At 35.2% G+C, this 20805-nt stretch overlaps 1 protein-coding gene across 1 annotated transcript; it reads left to right on the top strand.

Moving 5' to 3' along the window:
* Positions 1–11609: 11609 nt before the first annotated feature.
* LOC140980956 (ATP-citrate synthase beta chain protein 2) lies at positions 11610–17629 on the top strand. Its single transcript, XM_073447097.1, has 17 exons — positions 11610–11815; positions 13460–13567; positions 13693–13795; positions 13992–14057; positions 14136–14259; positions 14414–14548; positions 14867–14927; positions 15024–15100; positions 15223–15378; positions 15473–15601; positions 15700–15832; positions 15918–16045; positions 16242–16347; positions 16482–16558; positions 16717–16787; positions 16877–17161; positions 17263–17629. Exons 2-17 carry the CDS (start codon positions 13468–13470, stop codon positions 17336–17338), a joined length of 1827 nt encoding a protein of 608 aa, XP_073303198.1. The 5' UTR covers positions 11610–11815; positions 13460–13467; the 3' UTR covers positions 17339–17629.
* Positions 17630–20805: the final 3176 nt, after the last annotated feature.

Below are 20805 nucleotides of genomic sequence, written 5' to 3'. Positions count from 1 at the left end.
TTAGAGTGATTAAAAAATGAGATATATAGATTAATAGTATGATGTGATAAATAACATGGTGTTTGGTATGATTTTAAAATGATGGATTAATTTTGTAAATTTATTGTAATGACCAAAATGCCCCAAATGCTAATTAAATATATATTCTTAAAATAATTGGATAGATAATTAAATATATATAATTATAATTTACATTTATTAAAATTAATTTAAATATATTTATTAGAAATATATTTGAAATATTACGGTAATCATTAAACATAATAAATTAGAATTTAATAAATATTTATTTTCATAAGAGATAAGAGGATAAAAATGTAATTTGCGGTGTGTTGATAACTTATCCCACTTAATTTGTTAGATTAATAATCAAATAATTAATCATAAAATTAGGTCTTAAATCGGGTCAAAATGAATATTAATATATCTTAAAATTTTAACCAAACATTAGATAAGTATATGATTATTCATCTATCTTTATTTAATCACATCAACCAAACACACCATAAAAGTATTACTTTTTATTGTGAATATTGATAAGGTTGACCCGTCTCACATATAAAGATTCGTGAGACCGTCTCACAAGAGACCGTCTCTTCAAATAATATGCAAAAAAAAAATAATCCTCATATTATTAAGAAAAAAAAAAGGGTAAATTGTAAATAAATCCCTACCACCCAACTCAAATTTATTCTAACTCCCTACACCTAAAAATATTTTCTTAAACTCCCTTAAAGTTTAAAAAAGACAGAAATACCCCTTATTCCATATTTTATTTTAATTGATGTATTAGATTTCAGAAACAGAGAAGAACTCATAGACGATTGGACATCTGCTATGAGGATTGCAGTAGGAACACTTGATCTCAACAGAGAAGGATTCATTAAATTTCTAAAAATGAGTCTTATGGGATCAGTGAAAATTGCTTGGGACATGACTTCGGTGGAAACCAAAGAATCAGTCCTAGCCGGAGAATCTCTAAGCGAGATAGCCGGAAGAATGGCTACCCTTTTTAAAGCTCAATTTATAGGGGTAGATTATTTTAACAGTCAAGATACAGAGAATATGAAGAAATATACTCAAGCTCTGTATAGTCTTGAATTACATGACATATGTTTGGTGGATGAATTTATTATGTTATTCACTGAATATAGATGGAATTCAGGGGTCGAAGAAGACATAGCAATGCAACTATTCTTTGCCAAGTCCCTGGAGAGAAATGCTCATAAGGGAATACGTACCTGGAAATCCAGATACATTAGCACGAAGAGCTTCTTTCCTTAAAAGAAAATTGGCGGAATGGTACCATTTGGCAGCATTACAAAAGAATTACAAACGATTAAGGGGTATTAACAAACGTACTCCTTTGTGTTGTAAGGAAAATGATCTTCCTACAATTATTGGAAGTAAACCACAAAAGCATAAAAGGAAAAATTTCAGGACTCATCCTTATGCTAGAAGTGGAAGAAGTTCTTGGAAACCAAGAACAGTATGGTCTAGACAAAAAGCCAGATCTTATAAATCTGGACAAAGAAGCGGACCATCGAGGATTAGGACATCATCCCAAGCATCGAGTACATCTCGAAGCACAGGAAGAACACCTACAAAGAAAACTTTCAGAAGAGCTCATACACGAGCTAATGAAAGTTTTAAGGATTGTAATTGATGGACATGTGGAGCAAGATGACATATCTCGACTAACTGTCCAGAAAATGAAAAAAGAGGTATTAAACGTTTCGATCCAACTCCGGATATTTAAGAAGCAGTTTATTACCAAGATCTTATTCAAGTATACCGATTTGAGGACATTGCCTCAGATGAGAGTATATATGAAGAAGAAGAAGTCCTAAGTCAGCGAGAATCAGATAGAGCTGAATCGGAATCTGACTGAAGGCGAGGTGTTTCGACACGAAACACATGAGGATTTGTCTGGTTTCTTTAGCCAGACAACAATATCTCATAACATGGTTCAAAGGATCATGAAAGAAAATCCTAGTCTACAGATATATCAAGGATTCTCCGCAGGACAGGTAGAAAAGTTCTTTGGAAATCTTGGCCTAAGAAACAGAAAGCATCATCTGATCTATAAAGTTTCTAGAAGGGAAATGGCAATCCCAATGGAACTTACTGGAAATAGAATGGAGATGCAGTTAATTCCTTCTGAAGAAATTAAGGAGGAATAACAAAAACTCAATATCGAAGTAGCAAGGACTATGTCCTGGATTCATATTGGAGCAATCCAAATTATGATAAAAGCTACTTTCAAAGAAGGTATAGATTCACCCATTGATATTGCTATATGCGATAAAAGAAAGGGGAACCTTCAAGATTCAGTGCTGGGAACTATCTTAGGAAATCTCTGTGCAAGCAAGATTGCAGGAGTTATCTATTTAAGGATAGCCTACAACCTGGCAGATCGAGATTTTAGTCGAGCCTTGACATTGCATCAAAATTTCAAAGAAAAAAGGCTGATGAAGGAAGGTAATAGACCATATTCTATTACCTATCAAATTTCATATGCTCTATCTAATACACATAATTCAGAATTGTTTATCAGAAATAAGTTTATTGAGATACCAGAAATATTCGGAAAAGTTGCTCAGACAATTTATCCAGAACAAGTTGAGTTTCCTGTAATACAGGAAACAGATATCCAAATACAAGACAAACTGATTTTACAAAGGAATCAGAGTCTTAGATTGGATCAAAAAGACTATCTTTTCAAGGAGATAGAATTACAAGCTACAGATGGGGAAAAACCCCTGTCCAAGAAACCCAACAAGAGCTAAAAAGTTTTCCAATAATAGGAAAGCTTAGATGCTCAGAAGGGTGGAAGGAGGTCGAAATAGTATTTGATATTACGAAACAAAAGAATCAATTTCCTTGTAATATCATCTACTATTTAGAACAACCTATGATAGGAACTTACCAAGGAATGATCCAAGTTGGAGAATTAGAAGTTCATATCACAGGGATTCCAGGAAAAGAACCAGATCAATTGGTTCTTAGACTAGAGTTTCTCGATGAACATAAACCTTGGAAACGTCTAGAGTATGGAATGGAGTTTATGGCAGAAGATAGGATGTGGAAAATCCAATGACCACAAGTCCATTATCCATATACATTCCAGTAGGAATGTTATATGAACAATATAAGGCAGAATATTTTGCTGCTTATATTGATTCAAGGGCTGGAATCTGTACAGAGAAACGAAGAGTTTTTCCAAATAATTTGGAAGAAGAATTACCAAAGATTGCTGGAAGATATTTTTTCCAGAAGAATCTTAATCTTATGTAAAGGGATTAAGATGACTGAAATCATGGTTGGCGGTGCTGGGCAAACACCTTGGTATAAGGTGAAAACACCACCAATTTATTTTCATGATACAAGAGCTGATATTTTGTTAGGAAACAATTTCCTACAAATGTTCAAATCATATACTCAAAGAAAATGAGACTAGAAGATTAGTGTTTACAACTCCTTGTAATCACAAAATTATAGTCCAGAGACTAAGAGAGGCATTTTACAGAAAACTGCCAATCCAGTTTCGCAGCAAGCGTGGTGATTCAGGACAACTTCTGAACCCAAAAATGAAAGATTCTAGAAGGTTTGGAGAAACAATGCTCCAGTTGAGAGCAGATAAAACGCTTCAACCAGAAGATATGGAATACCTGAAGATAACTCTACATCATAATGAAGTAGAGTTTGAATCTAAGGTATCCTTAGAAGATGTCAAGAAAATGATCAAAGAAAATTACAATGAAGATCCTTTGGCATGGTGGACAGAAATCAACTCAAAGTTTGCCTTAAAATTAAGGAAGGCAAAGAGTATGAATTTGTCCGTTGCAAGTCTATCTCAATAAATATCATTGATCAAAGGGATATGCAGATTATAATCAAGGAACATTTGGACCTTGGTTTAATCAAAGCAGGAATGTCACCATATAGTAGTCCAAGTTTTCTGGTAAGAAATCATGGTGAGATAAAACGAGAAAAACCCAGATTAGTTATTAATTATCAAGAAATTAATAAGATTCTGGAGTTTGATGGGTATTTTATGCCTAGTAGAGAACATCTTATAAGTTGCATACGCAATGCTAAGATATTCTCTAAGTTCGACTGTAAGTCTGGATTTTACCAGATTAAGATGCAAGAAGAAAGCAAGAAATTCATAGCTTTCTCTACACCACAAGGACATTATATTTGAGAAGTATTACCAATGGGATTGGCTAATTCACCTCAGATATTTCAAAGAAAAATGGATAATCTTTTTAAAGATTATTTTAAATTTATGTTTGTTTATATTGACGATGTTTTAATAGCATCTAAAGATATGAATGAACATGTTAACCATTTGGAGATTTTCTCCAATGTTTGTAAAAAAGGACTGGTTGTATCTGAAAAGAAAGCAGTCATTGCAACAAGAAAGATTGAATTACTCGGAATTGAAATCGATGAGTCAGAATTATTCTTCAAGAACACATAGTGGAAAAAGTGCAGAATTTTCCAGAAAGTCTCAAAGACAAGAAGCAACTTCAAAGTTTTTTAGGAGTTATTAATTTTGCTGGTATGTTTATTAAAAACCTAGCAAAACATAGGAAAGTGTTTAGTCCATTATTGAAGAAAGATGCTAGATTTATATGGACAGACAAACACACAAAGGGATTAGTTCAATTAAAGGAGATTTGTAAGAATCTTCCAAAAATGGCTATTCCTCAAGATGAGGATGATCTGGTATTATACACAAATGCCAGTGATCATTTCTGGGCACCAGATGGAGAAAAACCGTGCAGGTATTGTAGTGGTTTATTCTCAGATGCAGAAGTCATCAGATGACATATCAACGAAAAAGAATTTTATGCAGTAAAAAAAGCTTTTGAGAAATGACCATTATTTTTACTTGCAAAGAAATTCACTTTGAAAGTTGATAATACATAGGTGAAAGCTTTCTTAAAGAATATAATTGAGTCTAAACCTGAGAAGGCCAGATTATTAAGATGACAAGCATTATGTCAAAATTATATTTTTGATATTGTGATTATTAAATCTCATGAGAATATTCTTGCAGATTTTTTAACAAGAGATGGACAGCATTGACATTGATGCTATTATCAAGATGCAGAGACATTTGAGGGAACACCTTGAAATGCTGCAAACCGAGTATAACAAGTTAGCACTGAACGCAGAAGTTGCGGGAAGGCCTCAACAAGCTGATAAGAGAATTGTCTCTGATCGAATCACAGGATGTTACAGGCATATACTCAGTTATGGTCTGTAATGCAAGGGCCTATCCTCCAAGGCATTGAGAAACCATTGGTTTCCCAAATAGAAAGTTTTCGAGTACAGGACTCTATACATGGAGCAGGAGATTCAAGTGCCCCTAGCACAAGTGTTAAGTCGAGATCATCTCCAGATGAGTCGACTGAAAAAAAATTGAGACTCCAGATCCTTATCTCGAGTCCTCAAGTCAACCTTTCACCTCGGGGATTGAAGAGGGAGAGATCAACCTTAGGCCTCGTACTGACAAAGGCAAAACTAAGGTTGGTACTAATGAAACTAAAATTTCTCCATTTCAGGTTTACCAACAGAATTGGGAGAAATTAAACACAAGAATTGGCATCAACCCAGCCATGGTTCGAGTTGATGTTGCAGGAAAATATCATAGGGTATGGATGAAACAAAATTCATATCCAAAGGAGGTCAAAGCCTTGTATGAATTTGGGGCTCTTTCCTCAGTTTATACTACTTCACCCAGCTTCCCGGAGATATCAGCACTACCAAAATGGATACAGGAAGCGGTACATGAAACTTGGACAAACAATGATCATTTGTCCAGAGGAGATATTTTGGAGCTGTATTTTTTTAGTGCAGCACTAGAACCAGCAGGGAAAGGCTCACACGAAGCCTTTCATTTTATCAAGCTAAGGATGCCAGACATGAATTCTCAAAAATTTATAAAGGATCCTCCTACAAATGAAAACCCCTTAGTCTCTTCATTCAATGAAGATGACATATCTACCAGGAGAGCATGAGGTATCTGGGTCTGTCTCACGGAGATGGACAAAGTCAAGTTTCCATTTAAGTTTTACCAAAATTCTTTAAATGGATCATTCCTGTTAAACACAATGACAGGAGAAACAATAATTTTTGCAGAAGATTTATTCGAGAAGAAAAGAAATCTTCTATGGAACAGCAAGCTGCCGGCCAGTAAAGAGACTCGCCGAAAATTCTGTAATATGGCACATATAGGAAGATGGTCAGAAAACATCTGTCCTGAATGCCAAAATCAGAAAGAACAGGAGTTCAGTAAAGGTTTCAAACCGAGATCTGATCGGAAACATTTTACCGAGACAAAGACAAGGGGGGAAGGACCACAATCACATTTTTCTCGAGGAAACAAAAAGCCAAAAATTCCTCGACAAAATTAAAAGGGATAGGTGACCAAACCCACTAACAAAAAGAGGACCACCATGTGAGTGGAGAAAACAGGACCACCAATAATCGGTGGAAAAAGACACAAGAACCACTAATAATGAGTGGTAAAAGATGAAAGAACATTGGATACTTTATCTAAAAAAAGAATCCAATAAAGAAAACAAGAAAATTGGACCCAAACCTAATACTATAAAGAAGGGTAAATGGAACCAGTTAAACACATCAGAATAAAACTTAAAGATGTACCGTGTATATCTGAAAGTTTTAAAAAGAAGAATCAAGTATAAGAGAAGTGAGGCTGCAGCTCTCAGATCCATCATCAGAATGTACAAAGAAAAAGAAGATGAGATCACAGCTGATATCCTCCAGACTCATCTCTACTGGTACTTGGGAGAGATAAAAGAAGACGAAAAGTTAATTTCTAGACTAATAATCTAGAAAATGACATTTCAAGAAAGTAGGACCGCTCAACCACTAAAGGGTCCATATGCAAGCTGTAAAGGCTTATTAAGATTTGAAGTCCGAGTTTCAAATCCGAAGAAGCCTTCTATAAATAAGGCAGGAAAAAGGAAGTGAAGATCATCGAATATTTTCCTCATTTCTTTCAAAATCAATTGTAATATTTTCTCTTTCTAGTTTACGTATTTTTCAAGTTCGGCTACTAGAAGTAGCTAAACAAGTTTCTCCTCCTCTACAGGAGGTTTCAATGTAATAATAAATGTTTGTGTTTGAATAAAGAGATTTTGGCTTTAGCCCCTCTCATGTATTATTTTCAAAATTTTATCTTTTATTATACACCCTAAGGTAGGAAACGAATTAGGGTTGTGCTAAGTACTGCTGAAGGAATCTGCGTCTGTAACCATCGGTTGCGATCATGTGGTTGGACAGAGAGGAGCAGTTCGTAAAATACGGTGGATATAACACGGTGGTACTCCGGTCAAAGAGGTAAAAGATTTAATTTATTTTACGAAAACATGATGGGCCTTTATGTTTAAAAGAAAAATCAATTACTAAAATAAAAGGATAAGGGTATTCTTGGAAATTATAAAATATTGGGGAGCTAAAACAAAGAATTGAAGGGATAGGGAGTTAAGATAAAGATGAGAAGGGATGTAGGGAGTTATTGAAAATTTGCCCAAAAAAAAAAACAACTAAATTTTCATAGTCAATCATGGATTGCTGCTTTTATATTCTGAATTCCAATATTATGAATTTCACTCAATATAATTTGTCTTCTTGTCGAGAAACTCATGTGATATGTTCAAGAACCACAATTCCAATATTGTAATACATAATATTATGAATTTCACGCAATAAAATGTGTCTTCATAGTCAATCATGGATTCGAACATATGTTCGAAATTAATTATTTACAGGACTTATTTCAATACTTTGGAATATTTACAAAAAGATCTAAGCAAGGTTAGACATCTGAAACAAAGAGAAACATATAAGAATTCTAAGTTAAATTGTTTTTAGAAATAGTCACAAATTCTTCTAAACTTTCCGGAGATCTTAGAGATATCCAAAAGATGATACATAACTTTGACAATCAGTTATACTATTTAAGGCGTAAAATTGAGGAAATCCTTGAGAAACAAGAAGAAATTCTTGCAAGATTAAAATATATTCAAACAAGAATCAAAACTCTAGACAGTCAACCAAGTTTTAGTAAAAAGATCTCGGAAGGAAGGTTACCAACATCTTTTGGTACTGAACCCTTATTACACCAAATAGGGACAATCAAAGTAATGCCAAAATCTTTAATATACGAAGAAAAGTGATCAATCTAATTAAAACTGCCTCAGAAAAGAAATTAAGCTGATGATAATTATAGAAAAGATTGGTCTAGAAGATCTTGAAGACCTTACAGAGTCTTTTGTAAATCTCAAAGTCGTAGATCTGAAGATGAACATAATAGGGGGTGAATCTCCCTCAATAACTTGGTCATCTTCCCATGAACCACCAAACGAAATTGTGAGATCTTATAATACAAATATAAGAGGATTCCAAACAGATTTTCAAGTAGGTGGAGAAGCACCCCCAACAGGAACAAGATCAAAGAGACATCAAATTCACTTGCACCAAACACCCTATAAGAAGATTGTTTTAGAACCAATACATCATTATGGGGTTGTGATTAACCTCGATGTACAGGACTTCAAGAACATAGAAGATCTCATTGATGACTGGACATCGTCTATGAGAACCGCAGTTGGAACATTTGATCTCGACAAATTAAGAATGATTCATTAAACTTTTAGAAATGAGCCTGATGGGATCGGTCAAAATCGCATGGGACATGACTTCGGCAGAGACCAAAGAGTCAGTCATTGTCGGAAAATCTCTTAGTGAGATAGCTGGATGAATGACTACCCTATTTAAAGCACAATTTATACGGGTAGACTGTTTTAACAGTCAAGATATAAAGAAGAAAAAAAAATATACTCAAGCTCTGTATAGTCTTTAATTACACTACATATGTTTAGTGGATGAATATATTATATTATTCACTAAATATAGATGGAATTCAGGGATAGAAAAAATATTTATTAATGCGGCTCTTATTCGCCAAAATGTCAAGTCCCTGGAGAGAAATGTTCGTCAGAGAATATATATCTGGCAATCCAGATACCACGGCACGAAGGGCCTCTTTTATCAAATAAAAATTGGAAGAATGGTATCATTACAAAATGATTACAAACAATTGAGAGATATTAATAAACGTACTCCTTTATGTTGTAACGAAAATGATATTCCAACAATCATCGGAAATATGCCACAAAGACAGAAAAAGAAGAGCTTCAGATCTCATCTTTATGCCAAAAGTGGAAGAAATTGAAGTATTTCTTGGAAATCAAGAACAATATGGTTTAGAGAAAAAGCCAAATCTTACAAGTTTGGGCAAAAAAGTGGACCATCAAGAATTAGGATGTCATCCCAAGCATCAGACTCATCTCGAAGCACCAGATGAACACCAACAAAAAAACTTTCAAAAAGATATCAAACCCGAGCTATTGAAAGTTTTAAATATTGTAATTGCTATAAATATGGAGTAAGATGTCATATTTCGATTAATTGTCCAGAAAATGACAGAAAGGGAAAAAACGCTTCGAACCAACTCCAGATATTGAAGAAGTGGTTTATTACTAAGATCTAATTCAAGTATACCGGTTTGAAGATATTCATTCAGATGAGAGTATATATGAAGAAGAAGAAATATTGAGTCAGGAAGAATATGATATAACATAATCAGAATCTAACTGAAGATGAGGTGTTTCAGCACGAAATAGATGAAGAATTTCCTGTTTTGTTTAGCCAGACAACAATATCTCATAACATGATCGGAAAAATCATAAGGAAAAATCCTAGCCTACAGAGATATTGAGGATTCTCTGTAGGATAGATAGAAAAAATCATAGAAAATCTTGCATAAGAAATAGAAAGTATCATTTAATCTATAAGGTTTTCATAATGGAAATGGAAATCTAATAGAACTTATGGGAGACATGATGGAGATGCAATTAATTCTTTCTGAAAAAATTAAAGAGGAATTGAAAAACTCAAGATAGAAGTTGCACGAACCATGTCCTTGGTTCATATAAAAGCAACCCAGATTATGATGAAAACTACTTTTAAAGAACGAGTAGATTCATCCGTTGACATTGCTATATGCGAAAAACGAATGGATAATCTTCAAGATTCAATACTTGGAAAAATCTCATGGAATCAATGTAGGGAAAAATTGTAAGAGTAATTTACCCAAGAATTACCTACCACATGTTAGATCGAGATTTCAGCCGAGCTTCACACATTACATCAAAATTTCAAAGAAAATAGGCTGATGAAAGATATCAATCAAATTTCATATATTTTATCTAATACACATCACTTAGAATTTTTTTATTACAAACGAGTTTATTGAATACCAGAAATATATGGAAAAATTGCTCAAATAATTTATCCAAAAAGAATCGAGTTTCCTTTAATATAAGAAACAAATATCCAGATCCAAGACAAATCAATTCTACAAAAGAATCAAAGTCATAGACTGAAATCAAGAAGAATATCTTTTCAAAGAGATAGAATAACAAGTCAAATGTGGGGAAAAACACCTGTCCAGAAAGCTCAACAGGTAGTGAAAAGTTTTTCGACAACAAGAAAACTTAGATTTCCAGAAGGTTGGAGAGAAATCGAAATAATGTTTAATATTACAAGAAAAAGAAATCGTTTTTCTTGTAATACTATATAATATTCTGAACAACCTATGATGAGAATTTACCAAAGAATTATCAAAATCGTTGAATTGGAAGTTCATATCAAATGAATCTGAAGAAAAGAATCATATCAATTGATTCTTGAGTTAGAGTTTTTCAAGGAACACAAATCTTGAAAACTTCTAAAGAATGAAATAATATTTATCTGAAATTTGTCACATAATTAATCGTATATATTCCCAATTACATGAAAAAATATTTTTCAGTGAATAACATGATAATATATAAGTCTTAGTTACATGACGAAATTGTCAAATGAATGAAAATCATCTATCATAAGTCTTAGTTACATGACGAAATTGTCAAATGAATGAAAACCATCTATCATAGTCATCTCCACAACATATGAGTCCTAGTTACATATGGCAAAGTTACTACATGAATGAAACCATCTATAGTCGTCTCCACAACTTTGATGAGTTAGTTTATTAACACAGAACAAGTAGAATTTGAAAAGGTTTTATGAAGCAAGAACAAATGCAAAAATATCTAACAGTGACGTTCATTGTATACGGTCGAGCAAAGGAGACCGCCCCTGTGGGAAACGTGAAATTTATGCAAATATTGATATTAAGAAAAGTATAATAAACATATCCTATTCAAAATCGGATGGCAGCAGGAATTAGTTGAGGAAATGTAAATACACCAAACCGGTCCCCATGGGGCTTTCCCACCACTCCACCCACTCATCACTCTTTACCACTCTTTCAAGCTTTCTTTCTCCATCAGTCCATTAAAAAACCTCGACAGCTACCCGCACACAACGTATAAATGATAACACGCACAAACACCCTCACTGCGTGTGTTAAGTACACTAGCTACCTGCCAATGGCCCCATGCCACGTCATGAATTATCAGTTGGAGCGAATCCATTTTCAATCCCAACAATAAATAAATAAATAAATGTATTGCGACTTGCGAGCACACCTTCTCTTTAACAACAAATGCCAAACACTCACCAATAAACAACTCTTCCTATATATAGTACATCCACTCCCCACACAAATTCGCTTTTATTCCTCCATATTCTTGTCCTGCAACATAAATCATCGTTCGTGTTTCGTTCACTGGTAGAGAGCTGAATTGTTTTCTTTACAAGGAAGGTATCTGCATTTTCTTGGATTTCGTGTTCTTTGTTCAAGTTTTGCCTTTTCTAATCAACCCTTGTTTCATTGTGGATTGTTTCTAAGTTTGGGATTGAAAGATCTGTTTTTTAGTCATTTTAAGCGTTGATCCTTGATTCCCAGTAGAGTCTGTTATAGGGAAAGTGATTTGATGTGCCAGATCTCTGTTACTGTTTTGTTCGATGTTTTCGAGGGAACATTCCTTGATTGGTTTCCTTTTTGTCTGACTCCAAGCTCTTAAATTTCGACCCAAAAACAGATCTTTCTGCTTTCTTAACAAGTGCCCTTTTTTTAAATTGATTTTTGGTATACTGATCCCTGTGCTTGCGGCCTTTAGATGTGTAAAGTAAGATCCATTACTCGATTGAAATGTTAAGTTGAGTATGCAGTTGATCATTTACATAATCATAATCATGAAGTGTTGTTTTTTTTCAACTTCATCACTGTCATAGCTTTTGCTGTTGCATTTTAGTTTTTTGAACCATGGAGTGAGGATGTCGTTCGTTTTCTTCTTTCTAGGAATTGAAAACTATATACGATGCATTGAACTAGATCTTGTCTTTTCTGTTATTGGAAGTGATCGTCTCTGTTGAAAACTAAAGATGATCTTGAAAAATGGTTGCTGAGCTCTTCCACTTTATTCAAGTGTAGAATCTAATGTTTATGATTTGCTGGAATTAGCGTCCACCAAAGCTCTGTAGTTATGCTTTTTGTGGCTTATATCGACCCCTGCGCCTCATCCGATGATGAAAGATCTGCTAGTTTTTACTTTTCTTCGGGATAATTGCATTTTAATTGGCTCATCTTTAGCTTAAGAATAAATTTGGTCCCTCGTGTTTACAATTTTCAGATGTGGCTCCTCAACTTTACAAATTTGAACACATGATCCTTGCTACCAACTTCTTCCAAATCTCAATCCTTTTCCTAGAAATTTGATGAGATAAAGCCCCAACGTATAGTAATTAGTACAATTGGTTCCTAAAATTTTTGAATTTGAATTGGGCATGGTCCATTTTTTCTGTCACAAAAATCCTAAGACCAACCTATTTGTAGGAGCCTTTTTGCAAGAAATTTGGTTTGTTCATAATCAATTTAAGTTTAACTTTTTTCTCCAATGTATTTCACCAAAATGGAATAAAATGTTAAAGGGATATAAGTTCTTTGGTTACGTTAGTTGTTACAATCGGTCTCTCAATTTCACTGTCATTTCCATCAAAGTCCTAAAGAAGAACCTGTATGCCACAGATTTGGTTGTTTTGCAGCAATTTCCATGATGCTAATTGAGAGAGACAGCTGAATGTTCTGATCATGTAATAGCATTAAGAATCACGTGCAAAATACATTGTCAACGATAATTTTACTTTTAACAAAATGGTAATAAATAATAAGGCTGCTAGATCACCCGATTTTCCACATAGAGCTCAAGGCTTGAAACTGGAAACTAGTTATTGTATACACAAGCCTATAAAACAATTTTGCTGTTCCTCATGTCTTATGAGCATGAATAGTTTTCTTAATTTGTTTCTTGTCTTGCTTGTTCCTTCAGCTTTAATTACATTCGGATGTAAGTTTTGTTATGGGAATGCTTATATGCTGATTTATTTGCATGAATGGGCTTTCCAGGTAACATTATGGCAACCGGACAACTTTTCTCGAAAACAACACAAGCTCTATTTTACAACTTCAAGCAACTCCCAATTCAGCGGATGCTTGATTTTGATTTTCTTTGTGGTAAGTATAAGTTATTCATCTTGGCTAGTCTATTTTTAACAAGCTATCAAGTATCACCTATTCAATGAAGTATGGATTTCAAGTTATCTCATCAATAAAGTTATCTGCTATTTTTGCTTATACAGGCAGAGAAACACCTTCTGTTGCTGGAATTATAAATCCTGGTTCTGAGGGTTTTCAGAAACTATTTTTTGGTCAAGAGGAAATTGCAATTCCAGTACACTCAGCGTGCGTTTAGTTTTACTTTCTCATTTTTTTTTATCATTATTCACTTGATATGTGAGTTTCCTAGGGAAAAACCTTTAAGATCAACATTAGACATCAAAATTCAATCACCCTTGTGACATCTGTATCACACTCATATTTTTCTTTTGAACCTTTTACCGTTAGATAATCTAATGTAAATTATATTCTTTCTTTGTAGTATTGAAGCCGCTTGTGCAGCACATCCCACTGCTGATGTATTTATTAACTTTGCATCATTCAGAAGGTTGTTCTTTAAGACTTACAAATGTGTGAGATATGTTGCTTCTTTTATGGCCTGATAACTGTACTTCCATTGTTGTAGTGCTGCTGCTTCATCTATGGCTGCTCTCAAACAGCCAACCATTAGAGTTGTTGCCATAATAGCTGAAGGTGTCCCTGAGTCAGACACCAAACAGTTGATTGCTTATGCTAAAGCAAACAATAAGGTAACTAATTTTGTCAACTCTTTTCGATGTATCGTTTTAATATACATGCAAGAGCAGTATTCTCTATTACGTGCTTGTTTTGCATATTACTTCGTTTGCTTCAGATTTGTGAATGTTATGGAAAAAATGTTAATGACAAAGATGCGTGTGCCAGGTTGTCATTGGCCCAGCTACAGTTGGAGGTATTCAAGCTGGAGCTTTCAAGATTGGTGATACTGCTGGAACAATTGATAATATAATTCAGTGCAAACTGTACAGGCCTGGATCTGTTGGTTTTGTCTCAAAATCTGTGCGTAATCATTACAAAGCCTCCTTCCTTATGTGTGTAGCTTGCGATTAAGCCTAAAAGATCTGATATTCTTAATATTGCTGACAAGTTAAATTCTTAAGTCAACAAATGGACCTTGTACCTATTGATTAATGGGTTGATTTCAATTAGTTAATCATAGTTGGGAATTGAGAAACTGCTTTGCAAAGTTAATTGCCGTACTTTATTTTCTGCTGCGTCTGATGAAGCTCTGTAGCTGTGGTTAAATTTTATCAAGGTTTATTCAATTATGCATCATCAGACCGGCTCAATTTCTGAAGATAAGGTCTTGAATTTCAGGGTGGTATGTCCAACGAGTTATACAACACAATTGCTCGTGTCACAGACGGAATTTATGAAGGTTGGACGCATTTAACCACTGGACCCCAGTCTGGTCTTGTTATATTCTCCTTTTTGGGATCAGATCATAATTTTCAATTTAAATGTGAGTATGTAGGAATTGCTATTGGAGGGGATGTGTTTCCTGGGTCGACACTTTCTGATCATGTACTGCGGTTTAACAACATCCCTCAGGTATATGTGATATTCCATAGCTGTTGTTTTCTGGATGTTTTTTTATTAATTTTTCCTCCAAAGACTAGGACATGAATAACCGGACATTTTGTTTTTGATCTTCATTTTTTGATTGAAACCAGGTTAAAATGATGGTCGTTCTTGGGGAACTTGGTGGACGTGATGAATATTCCTTAGTTGAGGCACTTAAACAGGGGAAAATCAACAAGCCCGTGGTTGCATGGGTTAGTGGAACTTGTGCGAGGCTCTTCAAGTCGGAAGTACAATTTGGTCATGCTGTAAGCTAATTCATCTGCCCTCATTGTAACATTTTCTCTGATTTACAAAAATCTCTCATTGTAATTTTTATCCCAACTCTGTTTTAATTATCAGGGGGCTAAGAGTGGTGGTGAGATGGAGTCTGCTCAGGCAAAGAATGAAGCACTCAGAGAAGCTGGGGCTGTTGTTCCCACTTCTTATGAAGCATTTGAAAGTACAATCAAAGAAGCGTTTGAAAAATTGGTAAGCTTTACATGTCTTCAATAGCATTCTTATGTTTCTCACGTGGTAAATTTTTTCTCCACAGCTGATTGCTTAAATATTTGGTTCCTGTTGGTTAGGTTGAAGAGGGTAAAACAGCTCCAGTAAAGGAGGTGATACCACCTCAAATACCCGAGGACCTTAACGTAGCCATCAAGAGCGGCAAAGTTCGGGCTCCGACACACATCATCTCCACAATCTCTGATGATAGGGGTACGGAGTCTGCATTCTTATTCTCTATTATTGGCACCCTCTGCAATGGATCAATGCTTGAACGTAAACTTTTACTCATTGGCAGGTGAAGAACCAACCTATGCTGGTGTCGCAATGTCCTCCATTGTTGAACAGGGATTAGGTGTGGGCGACGTCCTTTCTTTATTGTGGTTCAAACGAAGTCTTCCTCGCTATTGCACACGTTTTATTGAGGTGATTTTATATCTTATCTTTGTGTTCGTTCCTCAGGCCTCAACTTGTAATTACTTCGTGCAACAACGTTTTGAATTGACCCTAGAAAAGGGTTAAGTTCACTGTTTCCTTTTGTTCCTTTTCAATTTTCTATCCCATTTATAATTTCTGTTTGGACTTACGCTACTTTTCTTCAATACCTATATTGACATGCCAGATTTGTGTTATGTTGTGTGCTGATCATGGTCCCTGTGTCTCTGGTGCTCACAACACCATAGTAACGGCTAGGGCTGGAAAAGACCTGGTTTCTAGTCTTGTTTCAGGTCGGTCGAATGTTAATGAATGTCTTCTACGCGATATGAACTGAATATCTAATTTTTGGAACAACTGATAAAAGAACAGTAATGTTAAGTTTGTGAAATTATTAATGAGTTGTACGATCTTAATTGTAAAACAGGTTTGTTGACTATTGGTCCCCGATTTGGTGGGGCAATTGATGATGCTGCACGATACTTCAAGGATGCATATGAAAAGGTGAGTTATGATTGTTCGTGATCATGGCTCAAGCATGTCAACCTTAGTTATTAGCTTTTCCTTCGCCCTTTTCTTGATTTAAAGTGGCTTTATAAGATTTCTCTCTTCTCTAGCTTCTCTGTGATATATTGACGGATTCTGATGTTCTGTATTCTCAGGGTCTGACGCCATATGAATTTGTCGAGAGCATGAAAAAGAAAGGCATTCGTGTTCCTGGTATCGGGCACAGGTATCGAAATTCTCTACTTGTTCAGTTCTTTGAAGTAGTTGTTTCAATTCTAACCATAATCTGGAGATATTTCTTTTGTATTAAAAAAGAATCAAGAGAGGCGACAACAGAGATAAGAGGGTAGAGTTGCTGCAACAGTATGCACGCTCTAATTTTCCGTCTGTGAAATATATGGAATACGCTGTTGAAGTTGAAACATACACCCTCTCAAAGGCCAACAACCTAGTACTCAATGTTGATGGTGCCATTGGGTCTCTGTTCTTGGATCTCCTAGCCGGAAGTGGCATGTTCACTAAGCAAGAAATCGACGAGATTGTTGAGATCGGTTATCTCAATGGTCTCTTTGTGCTGGCTCGCTCTATTGGTCTCATTGGGTGAGTTAAAAGTGCAGGAAAATACTTTCTGCTGCGCAAATATACTTATATTTCCATCTCTACCAACTATTCATATGCCATTTTTTTCCCTTGAAATTCAGGCATACATTCGACCAGAAGAGACTGAAGCAGCCGCTGTACCGCCATCCATGGGAAGATGTACTCTACACCAAGTGAAACTTTTACACACAGAAACAGACTAGATTCGGCGTCATCCTTAAGAATGCTCATTCTTGTTCAAACTTTTCTGTTGTTAATCCCATTTTGAGTTAATTCTCTATCCGTACCATTTAATAAGTTTTAGCCATAGTCATTAAGAGGACATTGTTTTGCAAGCGCCGTGTAGAATCAATGGTCATTTTCCATCTCGAAGAGTTTGTGTATTGCTCAGAAGAATCTGAGTTAAGAGTATTTTGTCTATTCTCTTATCTGCAGAAATTCGGCATCTCTAGCTGTAGGCTTTTTTTTGTTGCTTCTTTTTCCTTTTTCTGTTCGTGTGGTGAATTGGGCATTTTGTCCCACTTTGTTAATGTTGTGTGTGTACTGTAGTCGGATGCTGCTACAAGTATTCAAGTTACACATATTCTGTAGCATATGCCATTAACTGGTGCTATGGTTGTTTGAGGTCTAAAACCAGTATCATTTCACTTGACCCAAGAAAGAAGTTCGAACCTTTCGATCATCTGCTGCCCATAAACATCGACCCTCGTCCTCGATTTCTAATTATTTTGTTTGTCGCTCATCTTTGCACTCAACCACAAGCATTAGGATGGTCTCCTCAAGGATTCCATATCACAAGTTAGTACCTTTTTGAGAGAATGTATCTAAGATGAGATTACAAAAGTGGAGATGATTATGGTACAAATTTTAAGCGAGCCCACATCAGGAACATGATGCACATAAGATAAGATCATAAAGCGCAGAGAGAGGGTGAATTATCATGGCACAAATTTGAGATAACGTAAGAAGTTGATTGGGGGTCAATTGTTGTACAAATTTCACGTGGGAGACTATGGTCTGAAAGGGAATATAGCACCCTATGTTTGTCCCACCGAGTGCTCTTGCCTCGTGCTTGTGCTTTCCAGTTTCCACTTCATTCCATGTCCATCCATATTTGATTAAACCAAAACCCAAAAAATTATTCTTGCTTAGTTTTTTGCATTAAGTTGGGTTTATTACTTTTTCACCCTATTGATGAAGTATTAGTCCAAAAACAAGATATTATGAATGACACAAAATTTCAGGTAAAATTGTCTCATATGTCAATTTTGTGAAACATATTTTCAACATGATCTGATTCATAAAAAAAATATTATTTTTAAATGCTAAAACATTTCCATCCGTCTCACGAAAAAAATCGATAAAACCTTCTCATTATTCAATGAGTAAAGGTAAAAACTTGGGTGAGACGGTCTCACGGGTCGTATTTTGTGAGACGTATATCTTATTTGGGTCATTTTTTATGCTAAGAGTATCACTTTTTATTGTGAATATCGGTAGGATTGATCCGTCTTACAGATAAAGATTCGTGAGACCGTCTCACAAGAGACTTAATCATGAGTAAATATATTATTGTCAGCCAGATGTTGGCTAGATTCACAGGACTAACAGTTTTTCTTTTGCCAAGTTGGTGACAAGACAAAAATACTCTTTAATTTATTATTATTATTATTATTTAATGAAAAATATCTGGGTCCGTAAGACATGGAAAAAGGTTATCCGAAAAGGCCATAAATATCTCGTTTGATGTCTAATCTTAAATTTGGGTTAGAATTTAATAAATTAGTACAATAAATAAATAAAATAAAAAAAGTTGTGGATCTTACATTTTGAACGTGGCATGATTTCTCTACACATACACATTGTTCCGATCAAAAATCTCAACCCTCTTACCTGTTACCCACTTCCCGCTGCCACCTGTGTTCTTGCCAAATTGACTTGTTTTAATTTAGGGAGATTTTCTATTCAGTACCCAATCATTTCAAACTTTTTTTCTACTCCCCATCTGTTTTCAATTACCCAAAATACCCTTCAACCTTTTAAATAATCGATTTTTTCTTTAATTTTAAGGCCAATCATGATTCCGTAAAATAAATTAAATCTTTTACCTCTTTGACCAGAGTACCACCGGGTTATATCCACCGTATTTTACGAACTGCTCCTCACAGTTCAACCACGCGATCGCAACCGATGGATACCGTCGCAGATTCCTTCAGCAGCACTTAGCACAACTCTAATTCGTTTCCTACCTTAGAGTGTATAGTAAAAGATAAAATTTTGAAAATAATACATGAGAGGGGCTAAGAGCAAAGATCTCTTTATTCAAACACAAACATTTATTATTACATTGAAACCTCCTGTAGAGGAGGAGGAACTTGCTTAGCTACTTATAGTAGCCGAAACTTGAAAACACATAAACTAGAAATAGAAAATATTACAATTGGTTTTGAAAGAAATGAGGAAAATGTTCGATGATCTTCACTTCCTTCTTTCTGCCTTATTTATAGAAGGCTTCTTCGGATTTGAAACTCGGACTTCAAATCTTGATAAGCCTTTACAGCTTGCCTTGGGACCATGTAGTGGTTGAATGGTCCTTCCACTTTGTCTTTTTCTAGATTATTAATCTAGCAATCAACTTCTCATCTTCTTTTAATTCTCCGAGATACCAATAGAGATGAGTCTGGAATAGATCTGCTGTTATCTCATCACCCTTTTCTTTGTACATCTTAATTATTGATCTGAGAGCAGCAGCTTCACTCCGCTTGTAGTTTATCCTTCTTTTCAAAACTTTAAGATATACTCGATACATCTTTGAGTTTTGATTTTTCTGGTGTGTATTACTGGTTCCAAATTACCCGTATTTATATTGTAAATTTTTGGGTCCAGTTTCTTGTTTTGATTGGATTTCCTTTATCTTTAAAGATAAGGTATCCGATGTTCTTTGTCATTTTTCCACCGATTATTGGTGGTCCTGTCCTTCCACTTACATGGTGGATTTTCTTTTTGGTGGGTGAGTTTAGTCACATCTCCCCTTTAATTTTGTCGAGGAATCTTCGGCTTTTTGTATCCTCGAGGAAAATGTGAATGTGGTCCTTCCCCACTTGTCCTTGCTTCGGTAAAATGTTTCCGATCAGATCTCGGTTTGAAACCTTTACCGAATTCCGGTTCTTTCTGATTCTGGCATTCAAGGCAGATGTTTTCTGACCATCTTCCTATGTGTGCCATATTACAGAACTTTCGGCGAGTCTCTTTACTTGCCGGCATCTTGCTGTTCCATAGAAGATTTCTTTTCTTTTCGAATAGATCTTCTGCAAAGCTTGTAGTTTTTCCTGTCATAGTGTTTAACAGGAATGATCCATTTAAAGAATTTTGGTAAAACTTAAATGGAAACTTGACTTTGTCCATCTCTGTGAGACAGACCCAGATACCCCATGCTCTCCTGGTAGACATATCATCTTCATTAAATGAAGAGACTAAGGGGGTTTCATTTGTAGGAGGATCCTTTATAAATTTTTGAGAATTCATGTCTGGCCTCCTTAGCTTGATAAAATGAAAGGCTTCGTGTGAGCCTTTTCCTGCTGGTTCTGGTGCTGCACTGAAAAAGTATAGCTCCAAAACATCTCCTCTGGACAAATGATCATTAT

This window comes from Primulina huaijiensis, chromosome 7 (assembly GCF_012295235.1).
Source record: "Primulina huaijiensis isolate GDHJ02 chromosome 7, ASM1229523v2, whole genome shotgun sequence".
NCBI lineage: Eukaryota > Viridiplantae > Streptophyta > Magnoliopsida > Lamiales > Gesneriaceae > Primulina > Primulina huaijiensis.
This window is presented reverse-complemented; position numbering and strand designations above follow the sequence as displayed.